General features: G+C 41.2%; 1 protein-coding gene across 1 annotated transcript in view; it reads right to left on the bottom strand.

Moving 5' to 3' along the window:
* LOC114495070 (coiled-coil domain-containing protein 162-like) overlaps positions 1–23039 on the bottom strand; it is a 96582-nt gene that overhangs the window by 57912 nt on the left and 15631 nt on the right. The window contains 2 exon segments of the mRNA XM_036022602.1: positions 19552–19812; positions 22850–22904. Of these exon segments, the coding sequence (XP_035878495.1) occupies positions 19552–19812; positions 22850–22904 (316 nt within the window).

The following is a 23039-nucleotide window of genomic DNA, read 5'->3' as shown; positions in this document are numbered from 1 at the left end:
CCCTGTGAGACTGAATTTATTGCCAGAGTCAGTGGTTTAATCCCCTTTGTAACTCCAGCACACAGCAAAGTGCCTGCTACTAAGTAAGCACTGAACAAATAGTATTTGAACAATGCATGAATAAAAAGTGAGTGAAATAATGCTCTGATACAAATGGACCTTCGATCCCTTTCACCTGTCTGTTTGTGTTTATTATATCTGATACTTAGCACTGAACTCCATGCAGTAAGGAAAGAGTAAGGGCGGAAGTAAGCTCATCCCACAGGCTGTTTTTCCTCCCCCTCAGAGACCGCATAACTGTATAATACCTCCTTGTTTTTTTAAAGGAAATGTGGTCACTGACTGCACAGGTATGCTAACTCCTCATCCAGGTGAGTGAGCTTTAGGTTGGCTGAGTTGAGGACATTTGAGAAACTGGATAAAGTACGATAAGAAAGTATGGAAACAGCTCTACTCTCATCATGTAACATCACTACTTATATTTTTTTTCTGTCAGAGAAATATGGAAAAACACTGATTTATCCAAGGCACTGGTATGCCATTTTTCTATTAATATTTCTTCTACTCCATTGAGCAAAATGTTTGAAGCTAGGACAGCTCAAGATCAAGTCTATTTATTTGTTTGCTTATTTTAGATGCTGGTTTATGTGAAAGGGTGTGACTGGTGAAAATCTTAGGGCTCTCCAGGGGAAAATAAAGCTGCGTAGATTGAAACAGCGGTCAAACAGCCCATAAACAGAGAACGCCTTCTGGGTTCAAATACAAGGATACTCTTATTCTTGAAGTGTTAACTCTTTCTTTTGCCCTTCTGGACCAGAAGGTCAAGGTCAAATTCAGTAAAGGGAGCAAGACTTCCATACCAGACTTAACTAACATGCCTCTTCCCTGGGAGGGGTGGGGTGGAGAGGGGTAGTAACAAGCTCTAGGGGAAGTTACCCACCTGGGCTCAGCCTTGAGGCCCTCCTTGGAGTCCCTCAACCCCTTCTTTCTCGTGGTTGCCCCCCCCATGAAAAAGGTGTCCCTGATGGTAGGGAAGTCTTTCCGCAGAGCTCTCAGGCTGTTGCCGTATGCCATGATCTGACCCTGAAGAGCATAGTGAGACCTGCAGTGGTTAAACCTGAAACGTCAGAAGAGATGATGGCCAGGAGGTGAGTCCAAGTTGTTCCACCTCTCACAGAGGCTCCAGGATCTGCTTCCCTGGAGGATCTTCCAAAGAGAGCAGAGGCCTTCCGCCATAAAGAAGTCTCTGTGGGGGTCAGGCTGCTAGTGCAGGAAGACAGAGGCATGGGCCCCTCAAGGCACCTGCTGTCCTTCCCCTCTGCGGCTCCTTCTTCTGTGTGTCAGAGGACAGCTTCGTGTGGTTTTACCCAATAGGACTGTGGCTTACCTGAAACAAACCACCTGATACATTGTCTGGATTTCTATACAATATTGCTGTTGAATTCAGAGTGAGGGCAATCAGCACGTGCCGTTCACATATACTTATACTTACTTCTGACAATATTCCACTATCACGTCTCTCTCGGCTTCCCCAATTTCATCCTGTAACAGAAAAAGATGATAGTTCTTCTGTGAGACAGTTGGTTATAAAAACTCCCCAAGTTAGTATGCAAGTACAAACTCACAGCAAATTTAATGCAGAAAAAGGCTACACTTTGAGTGTTCTGGTTACTCCTTCTGAGGTTCAACCTGCTGGGAACCACTCCTCCCTGGGGCTCTCCTACTCCTGTACATTTTGCTGGGTGAGTCAAGAACACAAGGCCCTGACCACTCTTTACCTGGGCCATTACTCGGGGTCATGTTTGCAGGAAGCCATCTTAAAGGACAAGGTAATGTCTCCCTCTAGGGAAAAAGAGCAGTCTTGCTATAAGAAAGGTGGATTCCCCCAGGCTCAGTAATACTCAACAGTGACAAACCCACTGCTTGCATCCAGGCTGCTCCATGTTGCCCCCTTGGGACTTGGGAGGCCAAGGGCACTGACACAAACATAAAGCTCATGTTGCCTGCTCTGCTGTGAATAATAAAGGTCTTTTGTCTCTGACCTAGGTAGGATCTTGTGTCTTCTTCCAGCATCCACAGGACAGTCACAGGTCAACTCACTGGCTTATAAGTAGGCTAAAATCCCAGACCTGGACAAAACACACAGGTATATTGCCTGAGCCCTTCTAGTCTGACAAGCATTGGGTAATCAATCCTAAGAGCAGTTAATGGGCTATTACATTTTCCACTTGGTCAATAATTTTGAATATTGCAGTAAAAAAATGTAACTTATTACTTCAATGACTTATTAAAAGGAGTCCTTTGTCTCCACTATTGCTTAGCAGTAATCTTGAAGCCCGGCTTCCCTCACATCCCATTTGTAGGACTGTATTAGGTAAATGTAAGTCTTTCCTTTTCTGTCACAGTAGGGAAAAAGCCTAGAGGTTGCAAACCTGCCATTTCTCTCCCACATAGCGATGCACTAGCCTAATGATTTCCTCATCCAAAATTAATAAATAGTGAAATGATATTCACAAAATTAAGCAACACTTTTAACTGTTTAACGACTTGAGTTTTCTAAACACTTTTCAACAGAAGGGCTAGTAGGAACATGATGGCAGTGCCCAAAACACAAAATAGCAGGTGAATTAGATGGCAAGAGTCTCTTTTCACTTTGTCTAAACACCTTAAGTACCAGTGGGTCATTCAGGAAAGGCCAAATGTTCCAGAGCAGGTGCTGAAACCAATTCGACTTAGAAAGTGACAAAACAAAATGTGACCTTGGAAAAGTGCACATATGTTAAAAACTAGAATGCAGTTAACTTGAATTGCTTCTTTTCTATTTCTGATTGAACTCCCCTTTTCAGTTCTTTATAGTATATTTTCAATGGTCCTATCTACATGCAACAGATATTGGGTTAAGAGTTTTTATTTGCTCAAATGTGGAAGATGCCATGAGAGCGTTAGGGAGCCCTTCTGACTGCACTCATGAGGCTCTCCACTGCGTCAGCCACAGCTGGTTTCCTGAGGAGGAAGGCATTCAGCATCATGCCCTGCAGTCCTACCTTTTCTGGTTGAACAGACACAAAAGCCTCTGGAGTTCTGGCAAGTGAACAGAGACATCTGAGCCCAAGGCAAGTGGACATGTAACGAGAAGACAACTCCAGAACTGTCTGAAGGACAGGAACACCTGAGGCTGTGTATGGGGCTTGCAGCAGGGGGCGGTGGCTCTGCCTCTGTGGTCTTGGCTGCTTCCAGTGTTTCTGATTGTATGCACTGGGGATGCTGATGTGTCACCATCCTCCCTGGGAACCTCAAGGGCCCGAGGCATGCACCAGCAGTCCCAAACTTCACAGTCTGGCCCAGTGTTTGTACTGTCCAGGTCCCTTTGTATCCTCCTGGCCTCATCTATAGGGGGGCCTGGACTGAAGTGGCCTCCCAACGGTCTGCTCGACTAGACATTGGTCTTGTATCTCCCATCCACACATTGGAAATGTGGATTTAGGGCCCTTGAACTCTGTCCATAATGGTAACTTTAGTAGTAGAGTAGCTTTGCCTGTTTTTTTTTTTCATTCTAAATTTGCTAGAATTAAATTAGTGTCATTGGTAGACCCCAATAAAATACTCAGAGTATTCACAGTTATTGCAGAATACAAATATCTCTCTTTCTCTGTCATGGTGAGAAGAGATCAAAACATAGTAGGGCCCTGACTGGTATGATCAGTGGGTTGGGTGTCGTCCCACAAACCAAAAGGTCATCAGTTCAATTCCAGGTCAGGGCACATGCCTGGGTTGCAGGCCAGGTTCTTGGCTGGGGGCATGTGAGAGGCAACTGATCAATGCTTCTCACCCTCTCTTAAAAATAAATGAATGAAATCTTAAAAAAAGACATAGTGGGCATTCCTGCTTTGTAGATGTATCTCTTTAGAGGCCGTGTCTCTCTGACAACACACCATTCTATTCTAAGCAATGACAAAACCCTTGTTAGAATAGTGAGGGTGGTTCTGTGCTTCTCTTTAAGATAGATGTGGAAAATTTGGAGAGGCCAGTATTCTTTGTTCTACTTCCTTTGAAGTCTGAAAAATACAGAGAAAGGGAAGAAGAAGGGGAGGAAGGGAAAAGTAAGAGAAGGGAGAAGAAGGAAGAACAGAAGAGAAGAGGCTGCAGTTAGGAACTGTTAACTCCTTCATACACCGGAGCATACTGGAGGGAGATGAACCTTTGCGGTGTTCACACAGGGTTCAGAATGCAGCCCATGCTGGTCACTCTGGGAGTTCAGGCATCCTTCAGTCCCATAATACTCTGCCCTTCATGGACTTAAAAGAGGACACATTTATTCCAACCCCCTATTCCCCCAGTACAGTACCTTCTGGCAGACTGAGATCTTACTGAAGGAAGAATAAAGGTGTCTGGAACTTTTGGAGTTGGGGCTGATAGCAATCTCTCTGCGCCATTTATCATTCTGGAACTTCTTCTAGTTGAACCCTGAGTTCTCAGATCTGAATTTTTTTCCTAAAATATTTCAAACCAAAGTGAATTTAATTTTTGGACATATAAGTCCTGAGGTAATGGCTATAAAATCACCTCACCACCACAACTGACCACAGACACATGTGCATGACTGGATACAGGGGGGCGGGTGGGAATGGAGAGAAGGAGAAGGGGAGGAGAGTAAGGGGGAGAAGGGAGGAGAGCTACATTTTGTAGAATGAAGGGGTGAGACACTAAGTGTAACTATTTCCAGAATATAGTGCAATTGTCCTAAGTGCTCTGCAAAACATTATTCTACAAGGTGGCTAGTTGGAGTGCTCGAACAGAGTGGCCTCTCAAGGAACACCGCTGATGGACTCCATGCTGCCTGATCTGAGGAAGAGTTTCAGGGGGCCCACTCTGGTGCAGCCTAAGCAGGTGAAGGTGGGTTATTTAAGCTGCCACACACGATGCAATGACGAAGGAGGGAGAGGTGGAGGAAGAGCCGGGGAGAGGTGGAGGGTGGGTGGGGGAGAGGAAAAGGAAGATAGAGAAGAAAAAAAAGGGAAATCCATATTTTCCAATATTCCTATTGCTTATGAAGCTATTGAGTATGATGGATGGAATTCTTTTATATTTTTCTAAAATACTAAGAGAAAATATTAAATTTTCAAGAAAAGACCACTCTTTTTCAAAGAAAGAAATAAGGAGTTCTTATCTGTATTGCTAAAGGAAAATGAGGCAACGGAAAAAAAAATCCTTGGTAAAAATGTAATGTTTCCATCCTGACTTTTTCTGAAGACCCTGTGTTATTCCAGTCTCCTGGACATTGTAGAACATACCAGTTCAGAATACTTGAGAGGTCTTACAAATGCTGTGAGTGAGCCCAGAGTGACAAGCTCTGCAATCAGGTCCCAGTGTTGACACTCAGCCGGTGATCTTGGTTCTTTTCCTTAACCTTTCAGAACCTGTTTTCTCATCTAGAAAAAGGGGAAGATGCCCCCACCCCCCATCTCACAGGGCTGTTGAGAAGGTTCCATGAGCCCACGTATATCCACCCGTTAGCTCACTACCTTGCTGGACCAGAAGCTGCAGAATTGAACTGCTAACGCTCTGATTCCCTCACCTGCCTTCAACATCCCTGCCATAACCCATCTTTCATTTCTATTCCTGATTGCCTCCTCTTTTCCAGCCCCTTCCACAAATACACCTATTTTATTCTTGACTTTCCCTCCTCCTCAAGCTTCCTCCTCAATTCTGACCAAACTTCTTAAAGAGCTATTATGGACTAAATGTTTGTGTCTCCCCCTAATTGCTTATGTTGAAGCCCTGACCCCCAATATGATGGTATTTGGAGATAGGGCCTTTGGAAGGTAATTAGTCTTAGATAAGGTCATAATGGTGGGGCCCTAATCTGATAGGGCCGGTACCCTTATAAGAAGAGAAAGACACAGAGTTCTCTCTCTCTCTGCCTGTGAGGCCACAGTGAGAGTGTTGATACACACATACAAGGAAAGAAGAGAGCTCTCACCAGAAATTGGCCATGTAGGCACCTTGCTCTTGGGGTTATAGCCTCCAGAACTATGAGAAAATACATTTCTGTTGTTTGAGCTACTTAGTCTACGGTATTTCATTACAGCAACCTGAGCAGACTATTACAGGAGCAGTAGATACACACTGCTTCTGTATTTCTATCACCTTCTCACTCCTAAACTCTGGCAGTCTGGCTTTCACCTTCATTAGACCTGCTCTCTCAGAGTCAGCAATGAACTTGGAGAATGTCAAATGGTCTCATTTTAATCTCTGGTTCTTTCCTCTAGAATTAACTCTATTAACTTCCACCTTCTTACTCTTTTTTATTCTTTAAAAAATAATAGCTTTATTGCAGTACATTTAACATTCAATTAACAGCACATATTTAAAAATGTACAATACGATAACTTTTAGTACATGTATACAAACTGAAAGAACCACTGCAAAAAAAACACACACACAAAAACCCAAATCCCCAAATCCCCTAGCCCTCCCTCCCATCCAGTCCCCTTTACTCAAATAACCATTGCTCTGCTTTCTGCAACTATAGATCAGAGTGCATTTCCTAGAACTTTATGTAGAGTCATAAAGCATGTAGTCTTTTTTTTGTCTGGCTTCATCTATATTGTTGTGTACATCAATAGTTCGTATCTTGTATTGTTGAGTATTATTACATTGTTTGAATATACCACAATTTGCTTATATATTCATCTGGTGATGGGTATTTTTGTTCTTTCCAGTTATTGGCTATTTTAAATAAAGCTGCTATAAACATTTGTATATGTCTTTATATGGATGTGTGCTTTCTCTTGGGTAAATATCTAGGAGTGGAATGCTTGGATCATCTGGTAAGTATATGTTTAACTTTTTAAGAAAGTGCCAAAACTATTTTCCAATATGATTGACCATTTTGGATTCCCATCAGCAGTATATGAGAGTTCCAGATTCTTCACATCCTTGCCAATATGGTTGTTTAAATTTTAGCCATTAAAATGGCTGTGCAGTCATTTTTCTAGGGTTTTAATTTGCATTTTCCAATGACTAATGGTGTCAAATACCTTTTTATTTGCTTTCTTGTCATCTGTACATCTTCTGAAATGACTCACTTCTTCTTTTTTTTTTTACTGTGGTTCAAGTACAGTTGTCTCCGTTTTCCCACCACCACTTTCCCCTGCCCCAACAACCCTCACCTCCCATGCTCGACCCTTTTCCATGGGTCCTTTTACATGTTCCTTGATGACATTTCCCCTTCTTTCCCATGTTATCCCCCTCCTCCCTCCCGTCTGGTTACTGTCAGTTTGTTCTTATTTCAATGTCTCTGGTTATATTTAGTTTGCTTGTTTGTTTTGTTGATTAGGTTCCACTTACAGGTGAGATCATATGGTATTTGTCTTTCACCACCTGGCTTGTTTCACTTAGCATAATGCTCTCCAGTTCCATCCATGCTGTTGCAAAGGGTAGAAGCCCCTTCCTTCTTTCCATTGTGTATTTCATTGTGTAAATGTACCATAGTTTGTTGATCCACTCATTTACCGATGGCACTTAGGTCGCTTCCAGGACTTGGTTATTGTAAATTGTGCTGCTATAAACATTGGGGTCCATAGGTTCTTTTGGGTTGATGTTTCAGGGTTCTTAGGGTATAATCCCAGCAGTGGAATTGCTGGGTCAAAAGGTAGTTCCATTTTTAATTTTCTGAGAAAATTTCATACTGTTTTCCACAGCGGCTGCACCAGTCTGCATTCCCACCAACAGTGCACTAGGGTTCCCTTTTCTCTACAACCATGCCAGCACATATCATTTGTTGATTTGTTTATGATGGCCATTCTGACTGATGTGAAGTGATACCTCATTGTGGTTTTAATTTGCATCTCTCTGATGGCTAGTGATGCTGAGCGTCCTTTCATGTGTCTCTGGGCCCTCTGTATGTCCTTTTTGGAGAATTGGCTGTTCAGGTTCTTTGCCCAGTTTTTAATTGGATTATTTGTCTTCCTGAAGTGGAGACATCTGAGTTCTTTATACATTATACAAGGGTTTGATTTTGGAGATCAAACCCTTGTTCAAGCTGTCATTGGCAAATGTATTTTCCCATACAGTTGGTTCCCTTTTCATTTTGCTGATGTTTTCTTTAGCCATGCAGAGGCTTTTTATTTTGATGAAGTCCCATTTGTTTATTCTTTCCTTTATGTCCCTTGCTCTAGGGGACATATCAGTGAAAATATTGCTGCATGGAATATCTGAGATTTTCATGCCTATGTTCTCCTCTAGAACTTTTATGGTGTCATGACTTATATTTAAGTCTTTTATCTATCTTGAGTTTATTTTTGTGTATGGTGTAAGTTGGTGGTCAAGTTTCTTTTTTCTTTTTTCACATATAGCTGTCCAGATCTCCCAATACCATTTATTGAAGAGGCTATTTTTATTCTATTTTGTGCTTCTGCCCCCTTTGTTGAATATGAATTGACCATAGACACATGGGTTTATTTCTGGGCTTTGTATTCTGTTCCATTGATCTATGTGTCTGTTCTTTTGCCAGTACCAGACTGTTTTGATTACAGTGGTCTTGTAATTTAGTTTGATGTCATGATTCACTTCTTGACACACTTCCTTCTTTTGGCTTTGGTAGCAGTGCACACAATTGTATTCTCTGTCTCTCTTTCCTTTTTCTTCACTTCCTTCCCTTCCTCTTCTTCCCTTTCAGTCTGTTCATCAATTATTTCTCCTTATTATATCATTAGCCCTCTTCCTGCTCCACACTTGTAGGAAAGCATATAAACACACACACATATATATACATACACACACATATATATTTTTTACCCTAATGCCTCTTTACCCCTCCCCATGCTGCAGGTCTTTTCAGGTTCTTCCTCTTAATGCCTCCTCTCACCCACCCTGTGTTTCTATCTAGTGACTTTCAGTGTCTGCTCCCTGGATGGATCTCAGGGAGTGACTCATAAGCCTCTTAACCTCCACTGCAATCAGAACAACTCCAGTTATAGCTGTTTGATTATTAGTATTCATCATAAGATTAACTTAATTAAGTAGAAGAATGTATATGTCAACTTTGCATGAAAGCCATAAGTGGTGGCCAAGTGGGGCTCATTTTTTCCCAGCCTCCATCTGTCCTCACTCCCACACCTGAGCATCTGAAGGGTCTTTCTCAGGATGCTCACATGGCCACCCGTGCCTGCCAAAAAGCTCATCCTCAGGTCTTCCCAAATGCCCCCTCTCTGGGCTAGTCTTCCTGGTTCCAAGATGTGACCTCTTTTTTTCTTTGAATTCCTTCTGTAGCTTGTTGGACCTCTTTTATGTCTTGTACTTGAACTACTTGCTGGCCTGTCTTCATTTCCCACACTGGTCTGTAAGTTCCCCAGGAGCATGGATTGTACCTCAGTGTTACTTGATGAGTCCAGCTTATAGCAGGTACTGAATTAACATTTTGGTGGTTGAATTTTTAAAAACAATTTACTCTATCCCTGTTTGCTACTTCAGTATCTGATTCTTATAAGAATTAATGTTTGGCAGAAGTAGAGATTTGCCCTTGGTTTCAGATTAAGTATTCTTGGCATACTTATGCATTTATAATCTCCTGTTAAGGTGAAGATTAGAAATAGATAAATAGAGGTAGATAAATATGATAAGGGATAAATGTGGTGAGCTATACAGAGTCCATAAGGCTTAAAGAATGTTTAAGTATAAAATATTTAATTTTTATACTTAAGTTGTATTCACCAGTGCACACACACAAGAGAAATGGGGGAAAATATCTGTGAACTGACTAGGAGTGATTTCCAGGATATATTGCTAAGTGAGAAAACCAAGTACAAAGGAGTATACACAGGGCGGGGCAAAGGTAGGTTTACAGTTGTTCATATGGAAAGCAATACAATAATTAGTAAATAATAATAATACAAGAATAAACTTTCACATCCCTAGAACTGTAAACCTACTTTTGCCCCACCCTGTATATATGGATAAAATCCAAACATCATGATAAAATCATTAAAAAAAAAGGAATTGAAGAAAATATCCTCAACCTGGTAAAGTGCATTTCTGAAAAATCCCCCTTTTCCTCTCTCTAAAATCAAAAAGCATGCCCTCAGGCAAGGATAAAAAAAAAAAGAATAAGACAATAATATCCCCATTTCTACTCAATGCCATTCTAGAAGGTCTAGCTAGGCCAATAAGGCAAGGAAAAAAATCCAGTTTGGAAAGTAATTAGTAAAATTATCCCTATTTGCAGATAACATGATCTTGTATATAGAAAAATCCCAAGGAATATATACACATAAACACAGGTAAACTACTAGAATGAATAAATGAGCTTAGCAAAATTGCTGAATATACAAAATTCAACTGTATTGCTAGAGACCAGTAATGAACACTCTGAAAATGAAGTTAAGAAAGTAATTTCACTTATAATAATATCAAAAAGAATAAAATACTTTTGAATTAATTTAACAAAAGAAGTACAAGGCTTATACCTTGAAAACTATGAAATACTGTTAAAAAATAAAAAAGACCTAAATAAATGAAGTCATCTCGTGTTCATGTATCAGAAGATTTAATATTGTCAGATGTCAATAGTACCCAAACTAACCCAAATAGTACCCAAATAACCAACATAATCCTTCTCAAAATCCTAAATGGCTTTTTTTAAAAAATAGAAATTGACAAGCTGATTCTAAAATTCATATGAAAATGCAAGGGACCCAATACAGCTAAAGCAATCTTAAAAAAGAAGAAAGTTGAAGGACACATACTTCTTAATTTCAAAACTTAACACTACTCTACAGTAATCAAAGCACAGTACAGAAGTAGGCATAGATCAATGAAGTAACATTTTGAGTCCAGAAATATACTCTTATGTTTTATAGTGAATTGATTTTTGATGCGCGTGCCAGGACAATTCGGTGCAGAAAGATGAATCTTTTCAACAAAACACCCTGGCTGGTGTGGCTCAGTGGATTGAGTGCTGGCCTGCAAACCAAAGTGTCAACAAATGGTGCTGGGACAGCTGGAACCACACACAAAAGAATGAAGTTGCACCCCTACTTTACACTACGTACCAAAATCAACCATGAATAGATTTTAGACCTAAATGAAAGAGCTAACACTACAAAAATCTTAGAAGAAAACATAGGAGTAAGTCTTTGTGACTTTGGATTAGGCAATCATTATGTAAATATGATACCAAAAGAATAAATGACAAAAGTAAATTGGACTCATCAAAATGAAACACTTTGGTTTCAAAGGACACCATAAAAAAAGTGAGAAGATGGCTTTCAGAATGGGAGAAAATATTTGCAAATCATAGACATGTATTCAGAACATATGAAGAACTTCTATAATTCAATAATAAAAAGACAAAAAATATCTAAATCTGTAAAAGCACAAAGGATTTGAATAGATATTTCTCTAACAAAGATATACAAATGGCCAATAGGCACATGAAAAGATGCTCAGCATCATTAGTAACTGTAGAAATGCAAATCAAAACCACAGTGAGATATCATGTTACTCCCACTAGGATGGCTAAAATAAAAAAAGAGAGACAATAACAAGTGTTAGCAAAACTAAAACATACATCTTTACAAATGCCAGTACTTGAATATTCATAGCAGCATTATTCATAGCAGCCAAAAAGTAAAATCAAGCCAATGTCTGTCAACTGATGAATGGATAAACAGCATGTGGTATATCCATAAGATATTACTCATCAGTAAAAGGGAATGAAGTACTGATACATGCTAAAACATGGATAAAACTTGAAAACATAACACTAAGTAAAAAAAAAATCCAGACCTAAAAAGACATGTGTTATGATTCCATTTATATAAAATGTCCAGAATAGGCAAGCCTGTAGAGACAAGAAGCAGATTTCTGGTTGCTGGGGGCTGGGGAAGGGAGGAATAGGAGTGACTGCTAATGAGTACATTCTTTTGAGCGTGATGAAATGTTCTCGAATTAGATAGTGGTGATGGTTGCATAATCTTCTGAATTAAACACTGAAAAGGAGTAAATTTTATGTAATATAAATTATACCTCAATAATAATCAAATAAATCCAGAAAAAGAGAGAGTATATATTGTGTGTTAACTTTTGTGGATAAAAGAAGGGACAAATGTATGTGCTTACTTTTGTAAAAAGAAATATAGGAAGTATAAAACATAAAACAATGGAATCATTTATCTGCAAAGGTCAGGGGTGAAGGAAAAGGTGTTTTTTTTTAAATTCTAGCTAGTCAATATTATAGAGTTACATATAAAGAAAAAGTTGTTAGCAAATTACTGAAAATTAAAAGATCCAGTAAAGATTTGGTCCTATGTTGAATCACTTCAGGAAAGAAGGAAGAAAGGGAAATGGGGAAGGGAAGAAGATAAAAAGAAGGAAAACAGAGAGGATGTGAAGGAGGGAAAGGGGGAGGACAAGTGAGGGGGGAGAGGCAGCAGTAGGAAGGGTAGTAGGGAAGAAAGGTGCAGCTGCTGGAAGTGGTAGTCTGCCCAGGCTCCTCGACCTTACAGGCTGACCTCGCCATCAGCAGGGCAGCCCCTCAGGGAGTATGATAGAAGAAGGCATGCTGGACAGCCACCATCAAAGCATTTTTCTGAGGAGCTTGACATGCAAGGGTCACTTGCATATTTTCCACTGAGTGGAACAAGAGCTACAACAAGAAAATATGAAAGGTATTAGGAATTTCTCTCATACAGAAAAAAGTAAAGTTGAGGGATGAGGTCACCACTTATTCAGCATGTATATACATAAATCAGACTGCAGGATGAGCTGAGATCCTTGCTCCTCAGTCACAAGCCTGGATCTCTCTCTCCCTGAGCAACATTTCATCCATAAAAGCAGCCCCCAAGCTCGACTTGCTCTGTAGCTGGACACCATCAAGTTTCCCCAAATGTCAGAAAAGGATGAGCAGGCTCTGATGAACTAGCAAACATATGCTCAGGGGCAGGCTCTTGTAAAACTGCCAAAATTAGATTTATGTTTAACACACACACACACACACACACACACACACACACACGGAAACAAAGAAATCTGCGTGGCAGGGAAAAAACAGCATCAGGTTTAAAAAGGTCAGATAAAAGCTTCAATAACAAGTGTATACTTTAAAAGCTTGATACAAAGATGGTTCACTACAAGTGCTTCTTTTTAGCATCTAACAGAAGTTACTGCAACAGATGTTACAGTCTCTGTAGTTCAAACCAGGCCAATTGTGCATATCAAAAAAGGCAAGGTCATTATCATTACTTATGAAGATGGAAGCTTTCTTATATGTGAGAGCCAATCATATATAAATTAAACATTATGATTTTAAAGAAATACATGAGCAAATTGTATTTTTTCGAGTGTATCTTTTAATTTATTTAATTTATTTTATTTTAATCATTGTTCAAGTACAGTTTTCTGCCTTTTACTCTCATTCCAGCCCACCCACCCATCCCTCCCCACATCCCTCCCATTACCACTCCCCCCTAGTTTTGTCCATGTGTCCTTTAAATTTGTTCCTGTAAACCCCTTCCCTTTTCCCCTGAAATTCCCTCTTCTCTCCCCTCTGGTCACTGTCAGTCTGTCCCCTATTTCAGTGTCTTTGGTTATATTTTGCTTGTTTCTTTGTTTTATTGTTTAGGAGCAAATTGTATTTTTAAATACAATTTAGTTTAAAAAGAAAAAGAATTAAAATACTTTACCTTAAGGATGGTTTCCTTTGTATAAAAACTAAATTTTCCAACTTGGTTATCATCCACCTCAGATGGCCAAGACAAGGGTAGAAGGAAACATCTGTAAGAAGCAATGTGACCTGGTTTCGGTGTGCCACGCCGTTAGTCCAGAGCTGCCCAGGTCACAGGCGGGCACAGGTAACCAGGTTCTTGGTGATCTCGGACAAAGAATTGAACCGAACACACGGAGTTTATAGCATAAATAGAGAGAGCAGATTTATTAAGCGATAGTACACTCCACAGAACATGGGAGAGGGCCAACTCTGAGCAGAGATTGACCTCGTGGATGGAGGGACTCTATTCTTATAGGGCAGAACCTTCCTGCCTAGTTTTTGGTGGGCTTTCATTGCGCATGTACAAGTAGTTGCATTTCAAAGCTACTGTGCATGTGGTTTCCCATGATTTTTCTTGACTGGCCACTGGAGGAGGAGGTCGCACAATGTTAATTTGTAATGATGCTATTATAATGAAGCAGGGTCATGTAGCATCTTCTGCACAGGTGCCTTCATGAGTCGCCATGATTCAGCCCTTTTCCAGAAAGCAGTAACAACCAGTCTTAGAGGGTCTTTGTCTTGTAAGGATGTCCTTTATCTTAGCCCTGAGGCACCTCCAGAGTTTCCTCCTTCCTGACTGTCTCCTGCCTCCCCGCATTCTGATGGGACAGAGTGGCCTGTGATCAGCTCTGGGACATCAGTAGTAACAGCAAGTGCAGGCTATGCAAGACTTGGTATTTCCACCCAAAGACTGAAGGGCTCTGGGGTCTTTTTGATCCTTATTGGACTGGATCCCCCTGTAGTTTGGCTGTGGGGAACAACTACCCTGGAGCGTTTGAGCTTCTTGTCTCTTGACCGCCATTCCACTGTTTTCTCCTGTTTTTCCTCTTGCCTTCTTGACCTTGAAGGAGTTCAGAAGAGTCCTCCACACTTTGGCATGTGGATTGCTTTGTGCTGAAGGCAATTGAGAGCCTGTGGGCTTATGAGAAATGTTTACCTTTCTCTGAAAGAATTTAAATTAAGGGCCTTTCTGTAAAAGGAGTTATCACCAGAAATAACTTTTTATGGCTTATGTGTAGGACAGCGCAAACTTCCGATCACTGTATACATCTGCACTTGTTATCCTGCAAATGATCTTCCTCCTCTCTGAAGTCCCAGGGGCCTTACCCAATTCCTTAGCTCAGAGAGTTATTACCACATTTTTCCTTTTTTTTTTTTAAATCCTCACCTGAGGACATGCTTAGAGGGGAAGGGAGGGAGAAAAAGAGAGAGAAACATCACTGGGAGAGAGAAACATCGATGTGAGGGAGAAACCTCAATAAGTTGCCTCTTGTATGCACCCAGATGGGGGATGGAACCCATGATTTAAGCATGTGCCCGACCGGGAAGTTTATGGGGTGATGCCCCAACCAACTGAGCCACACTGGCCAGGGCCATTTTTCCTCCCCCCTCCCACTTCAAACCTCCCATGGGTGGGGGTTCCCATATGTACATGTATAATTAAATTTGGTCATTTTGTCTTATTCATCTGTCTCATTTCTATTTTATTATTAGACCAGCTGAAAGAACCTAGAAGGGTAGATATAGGAAAGTTTCTTCCTCTCTGCAACCTCGTGTAAACTCAGGCCCTTCACTGACTCAGACTTCTCTGTCCGCTCATTAAAAGTTGTCCAGTTCTAACTCTCTCGTGTTGTCCTCACTGTCACCTAAATATTCTCTGTAACCAACGTGCCTGCCTTGGGGCATTGTCCTTTGTCCATAACTATGAGACTTTGCTGAGTAATTAGATCTATGAATTTTGGTTTCTTCATCTGTAAATGGGATATCACTTATACATGGTTATGACAAATATTAATTGGAATAATTTGCATGAATGTGCTTTTTAAAATGTAAGTCACTATGTGTATGTTCGATATACGTTGTTGTTACAGTGGAACTCCAAAGTGGCAACTTTAAGAAATTAACATACACAGAATAAATGCAGACTTAAGACACAAATTCCTTGGACGCATAAACCTTCCTCTAGTAATTCAGAAGGCTCTCCAGATCTTACAGGACCGCTGGGTCATCCCTGGGAGGACCACTCCCTGCCTGGCCAGGACACACAGCACTTGGACAATTTTTGCTATTTTGTTGATTCCAACTGAACAAAACACATGTCCTATTTTACAGCAGTGAAGAACACCAGCTCCAGAAGGAGGCCGTTGGAGACACAGAGAATAGCTGGGCTCTAGGTTGGAGACTCAGCCTTGACTGAGGCCTGACTGTACTGCCCGCCTTCAGCTTCTGTGAGGTGTCTCTGTGCCCTCACAACAAATCCTCTTTTTGGTTTAGCTATCGTGATAGGATAGAGCGGGGGAACATTTTGCCTTCAGGGGACATTTGGCAATGTCTGGAGACATTTTTGATTGTCATGCATGGGAAAAAGGGGTCCTACTAGCACCTGGTAGGTAGTGGTCAGGGGTGATGCTAAACAGCCCCTGACACAAAGCCCCTACAAGAGTCACCCAGCCCCCAGTTTCAAAAGTGCCAAGATTGAGAAATTCTGGGATACTGTATGCATTATCCTAACCCCTGCATTCTAACCCATGCTCTCTCTGGGAAAGGTGAGTCCTTTAACGTATTAACATATCCAAATTATATTTTGAGCAGTGATCCACATGAGCAAAACAAAGGTGACTCTCCCTCTTGGAGTCCTCTTTGCCTTCCCTGGGGTGGGTGGGGCCAGGACCAGAAATCTCCAAGTGTAGAGCTGGGTCCCCCTTAGGGGAAAGCAGACTACAAGGGAAGGAAAGAAAAAGACAGAAGTTTCTTCCAAGCACATATCAATGGCTGACCCTGTGAGGAGAAAAAGATTCCTTCCCCTGATTGGATAGAGTCATGATCTATTCCTGGTAAGAGTGCTTTCTTTCTGCCAATAGGCTGAACTTGTAGGCCATGAAAAGAGGTTTCAGTGGTTTGAGTCAGCTTTTGTCACAGACCAACAAAAGAACCTGACCGAGACTTTGCTATACGTGTTAGATTTGTACATTGTGTTAGAGTTTTGAGGAAACGATGCTCAAAACACTCGACTGACTTCTTCCTGGTCCCAGGGAAAGTGAGAGAAGGGACCTGGACTTCTGATCTATGGTTCTTGCCCCGTGAGACCAACCTTCAGCCCCTTTCTACCCAGGGCCACACAGTCCATGAGGGGAGTTGCCTGAGCCCGTGATTCCCTCTCATTTGAACTCTCTGATCTGATTCTTCCATTTCTTAGTTACCTGATGTTTTTAAATTCAATTATTTTCCATACCTGAGATCTTATTTCCCCTTTTGTTAAAAAAGACAGAAAGAAAAGAAAAAAGAAGTAGTATTATGTCAGGTAGAACATAAGGGAATGAATTTAGAAATACACTTGCATTTGTGTGTCCAGTGGGGGTAGAAACGATCTTTCACTGGTCATTCATTCTACCATTACATTATTTTTACATTGACCCTCTTAAGGCTCCCCTGTCAACGCGATCACTCTCCTCCAGCAGAGAGGTGGTAAAGATAGGAGGTGGATCATCCACCTTGTCCTTGTGGGATGCAAATTTAAAGCTAACAGGCCTCAGATACAAATGGAACTCTTCAAAACCCACCTCCCACACCATTTCCTTACAGAGACTGAAAGAGGGGGGAAAAGAGCCAATGACATTTGCTATTATTTCCCCTAAAAGGAAAGTAAGTGGTAAGAAAACCAAAACATCAGAATAAGCACAAAAGCAAAAGGCAAAACAAGGTAAGCCGAGTGGGGTAGGAAGTGCATGAGTCACAAAGGTCTGGTGTCTGCCCTCTGCTCTGACAGCTGAAAATAGTAGTGAAGTAGGAGGAGATGTGCTTGGGCACTTTCTCAGCTCTCATTTCCTGCAGGCTGGCTTCTGTCCCAGAGCCCTCACCAGGTCATCAGCATTGCCCTCAGTACAAGGTTCACCATCTTCTCTTGCAACTCTTCACGGCTGGCCTCTGTCCCCGCCTTAGGGAACATCTTCGTTCTCCTGGACCCAGGCTGTCCATGCTCCTGCCTTGTGACCGCACCCTCTGTCTTCATTGGCTTTTCCTTCTCTTTGTTTTCAAATCCTGGTGTTCCCGAGGTTCCAAACCCAGTCCTCTTCCCATCTTCTCCATCCTTTCCTGGGGACATCTGCCTTCCAACCGCATCCAGGAACAATCCTCTCCAGTGTAAGAATCTGTGACCCCCACTTCTGTCCTGCCTCAACTCGGAGCTCTACTCTGGAGTTTCCGCAGCTCGCGGTGAGGCCCCGTTCAGGTGTCCCTCTGGCATTTCAGACTTATGTATCTAGAAAACCTCTTCCTCCTCCTCTTTCACCCCCATTCTAACACATTTCTCCCTCCTGAGAAATTGGTGCTTTAAGGCTGAGTTCAAATGGCACCTATAATATATATTAGCTTGCTAGGCTGCTGTCACAAAGTACCATAAACTGGGTGGCTTTCACAACGGAAACTGGCCTCACAGTCCTGGAGGCCAGAAGTCTGAGATCAAGGTGTCAGCAGGGTTGGTTCCTCCTGAGGGCCATGAGGGAGGGTCTCTTCCAGGCCTTTCTCCTTGGCTTATAGCTGGCCGTCTTCTCCTGGGTCTTCACAGTGTCTTCCCTCTCTGTCTGTCTGTGTCCAACTCTCCTCTTCTTATAAGGACACACTAGTCATGCCGGAATAGAGCCACCTAAATAACTTCATTTTAACTTGATTACTCCTGTAAAGACACTATCTCCAAACCAACTCACATGCTGTGGTACTGGGGGTTAGGACTTAAACATTTCACATTTGAGGGGGATACAATTCAGCCCACAGCAGTCCCTCTTCTAGGAAGCCTTCCCTGATCCACTTAAAAAGAAGGAAATAAATACTCCATTTCTGTGCTCCTGCAGCACACTGTTAACAGGCTAAAGTATCGCATCGAACTGTATTGGGGTTACTAGTATATTGTGAGCTCCCAAAGACCAAGGATGAGAAATTATGGGGAAGTAGTAGAGGGAGGTCATAGAGGTTAACAACTTGACTCATGGTTTAAATTTGTATTTTTTTTACTGTACTTTCTAGTTTTGCAATCTTAGGCATATTACTTAACTTTTCTGAGCCCCTACTTCCTTACTGGTGAAATGTTTGCCAGCTACCTCATAAGGATATTCTGAGAATTAAAAGAACTAATGCACATAAAGTCCCCAGTATGGACCGAGGCCACAAAAGGTCCTCGAAAATGGCCAGTGGTGGATGACTGGACCCTCTGTGCTATGGTGCCTCTTACAGGGATCAGACCACACTAAAACTCACAGAGGTTGGCGACAAACCCTCCAGTCTCATTTTTCCTGCTTGTGGAACATGTCCACTCAGATGTCGTGCTATCACGTCACACTCATACTTAAAACTCCACTCATTACTCTTTCCCTCCCCCTACCTGCTGAGCCTCCCGCATCTCTGCAGACCTGAATGCTCTCACTGCCTCAGCCTTGCATTTGTCTAGGCCTGCTGATGCTTCTCCTCTGCTGCTCTTCAACTTCACTACATTCAAGAGAAAAAGCCAATCAATCTTCACTGAGGGCTGAGTGTCGGTCACACCTGACCCCAGGTGACAGAATACTGTGGAAAACAACATGCATGGGGATTTTGCATTCAGGGAGCTTCTACTAGAGGAAAACCATAAACCAATATTAAGCCTCTTGTTACAAGGCAACGTGCTGAATGGAGAGGAAGGCCAGGTGCTAGGCTCTAGCCTAGCTAAGTGGTCAGAGAGGCACCTGGGAGGCCTGGGTGAGAGAAGGAGCAAGCAAGGGGGCCAGGGGACCGTTTCACTGATTTAGAAGGTTTACCCCAGCTGTTCTGGGGGCACACAGGAGGCAAGGCTTGTAGGCAGGCAGACCGGCAGTCCCCTACTGACCGAGCTAAGCGTACACTTGCTAGACTCATCTCTGTCAGCCAGCGGCGGAGGGCCACGAGTTCCAGAAGTTTGGAAAACGTCTCCAGGAGCAGCACGTGAGAATCCTGGCCCTGGTTCTGTCTTTTAGCTGCTGCAGCCCGGAGCGCAAGCAGGCCTCTCGCCCCCACCAGAAAGGGGCCTCTCATCACTTTAGCTGAAAACAGCCAGAAGAAAACAAAGTACATTTTAAAATATAGAAAAAAGAAATATCACATATTAAGAAAAATACTGTTAGTGGCACGGACTCTGAATGCAGATTTTCTGGCCTCAAATCCTGATTCTGTCACTTGCAGTCTGTGAGATTTGGGGCAATTTATTCAACTTCGCTGTCTCTTAGTCTCATCTGTAAAGGGAGAATAATAACAGCAGATAATAAGCACTAATAGATAATAATTACCTAGTAACATCATTAAGAGGGTTAAGTGAGTTAATAGCTGCAAAAATGCCTGGTACGTAGTATTTGTTGCTATCATTATTATAATGTTTTAAGGGAAAATAAAGAATAAAAATAACAAAGACAATCTAACTAAACAGAAATAGAAGTCCCTGATATTTGTCAAGTATTTTAGTGGCTAATAATAATAACAATTTCTTATAAGCCCCTCTACTTGCATTTTCACAAATTCAAAGTATTTTTGTGTACCTTAACTCATTTACTTTCACAATACACCATAAAGTGGGCACTGCAGACACTGTTAGTTCCCTTTGACCGGGGAGGGCTCTGAAGCAATGCCGAAACTTCCTAAGTGTCACACAGCAACACAAGAGGACATTTATGTTTCCTAATTCCAAGTTCAGTGGACTTATAAGAACTAAACTGCTTTACAGAGCCAGCCCTGAACCACTGGTGAAGCAGTCACACCCTTCTTCAGTGCCCCCCTGTCACAGTCGGCTCCTCTGCTCTGACGTCATTGCTGCCCTGTAACATACCAGTCCCAGCAACCCCCTGCTCTGCCTCCCTAAGGAGGGTTTGGCTCCCTAAGCATGCACGGGCCCCGTTATCTATCTGCCTGCAAAAAACCTGGTCTACACAAGGATGCAGTTTTTATGCTCTTGAAGTCTTCCGAAGTGATAAAGAAATTTATTTTTATTAATTTAATCGTTAATGTATTTTTCTCCATTACCAATTAGTTCCCTTATACTCTCCAAAGAAATTTATTAAACTAATTCCGACATGTCTTCTGAAGATAATATGTGCCCACTTTTCTAGCCTAATACAAAAGTTTAATTTACATATTTATCAATTCTAGATCTGAATTTGAACACAATTCAAAAGTAATAATTGTTAAAACTGTGTGGTATCAATGGGAGCCTAGATAGGTATCTCAGATATTTACTATGATTTATAAAATAATTTAAAATACATTTTAAATATCTGGTACTGCAATACAAAGTGAAAAGAATCCTCAGTAAATTATAAGGATACATGACTGGTAATTTTGGGGAAAATTCAGTTGTGAGCTCTACCTCACAACACACACACACACACACACACACACACACACACACATTCCAGGTGGGATACTAAAGGGGTTAAATACTTTTTAAATGAAATGAAAATTTCAAGGCATTAGAATAAAATAAGAAAAACATCTAGAGGAATATTTACTTTCTAGATTTAGGAATATAGAAGAAATCACAAAGAATAAGATCAACAGATTTTACTATATAAAAATAAGTTTCTGTTAACAATTAAAAAAACAATTTGGGAGAAATATTTGCAGAAAATATGATGATGAAAGGATTAAATTCTTCTTTATTTAAGAAGAACTCATGTATGTGGGTAAGAACAACATTAGGATTCCAAGAGATAAATAAACAAAGGGAAAGAACAGAAAATTTACGCAACTGATACAGTTCGTAACAAGACATTTAGAAGAATATTTAATCTCAACAAATAGCAAGAGAATAGGAACTGACAGCTCCACCTTCTCTGTATATGAGAATATTGGCACAGATGATCTACGCTGACCCCTGAGACTGTGGTGCAACAGGACTGGCACTCTTCAACATAACTGGTGGCATCATACCTTGGCAGAAATCCTTTTTAAAAATTTGTATTGAATTTATTGAGGTGACACTTGTTAATAAAGTTATATAAGTTTCTATAACACATCATCTGTATATTGTAATGTGTGTTCGCCACCCCAACCAGCACAACCTTTGACAAGCCGTCTGCCAACATGTTATCCAAAGACTTAAATTTTGTTTCAGCAGTTTCACTTCCAAGAATTTTTATCAAAAGGAATTGATTCAAAATACGGAAAAATCTATAAGCATGGAGATGTACCTTAAAGCATTTTTAATAATAATGAACAATTAGAAATGTACTTGAATGCCTGTTGACAGGGAAATGGTTGGAGAAGTTATGATCATCACTTAAGAGAACGATGCAGTTATACAAGTGAGCATAAAGACTAGTTAGTAATATAGAAAAATACACAATGTAATGTTAACTGAGGAAAACCAGAGACGGCATTGCATGAAGTGTATAACTACGTAAAACATGCAAATGAATACTTGAATTCAGAAAAAATGATCATGAATGCATAAGAGTGGTCATATTTAGGATAATTTGTTTTGCTTTCCTCCTTTGCTAAAATTCTGTATTTTATTATTTTGACCAACTTAAAGTTAATTGATAGTAAAATGTTAGTTTGGGCAGGAGGGGATAGGAAGCCGAGCCAGACACGTGAAACATATTTTTAGCAGCTGAGCCCTTGAAAATTCCTTTATTTACAGCAAACACTCACGCAGAGTATGGTCACACTGGAAACCGAGGCTCAACGGTTTTAAATAAAAGAATTAAGATCCAACTGAAACACCATGCGCATCATCAGGCTAGAGTTTGAACAATGGATTGTTAGAGCTGGAAGGGTCTTTAGAGATCATGGGTCTCGCTCACCACCACTCCCCTTCAAATACACAAACACAATGTTACGGAATAGGAAAGTGAGGCTCAGACAGGCTGAGACCGGCTCAGGGTCACACAGAAGTCAATGGTAGGGCCGAACTTGAGTCCAGGTTCCTGACCCCACATCTGGTCCTCTCTCTTCTCCACCAGCTCTCAGCTCAGGACAAAAGGAATGAGCTTTAGAAAGGGTCTTAGTGGAAAGAAAATATATAACTTCTATTCATAAATGTATATTGGTAAAATATGAATAATCAACCAGAAAACATTTCCCACATACCTATATACATCTCCCTTTCAACTTTCATTGTAGCAGCATCTGCATAAACCAGAAACTTTGAACAAAAATGAAAAAAAATCACATAAAAATGTTGGCAAGGCCTAGGACTCTGGTCTGTCTCTGGCCAAACAGGGGAGGAATAGAGCCAAACAGAAAAACAAAGCTAAGTAGGAACATCTGGGAGGAAACA

Source organism: Phyllostomus discolor, chromosome 4, assembly GCF_004126475.2.
Source record: "Phyllostomus discolor isolate MPI-MPIP mPhyDis1 chromosome 4, mPhyDis1.pri.v3, whole genome shotgun sequence".
Classification (NCBI taxonomy): Eukaryota; Metazoa; Chordata; class Mammalia; order Chiroptera; family Phyllostomidae; genus Phyllostomus; species Phyllostomus discolor.
This window is presented reverse-complemented; position numbering and strand designations above follow the sequence as displayed.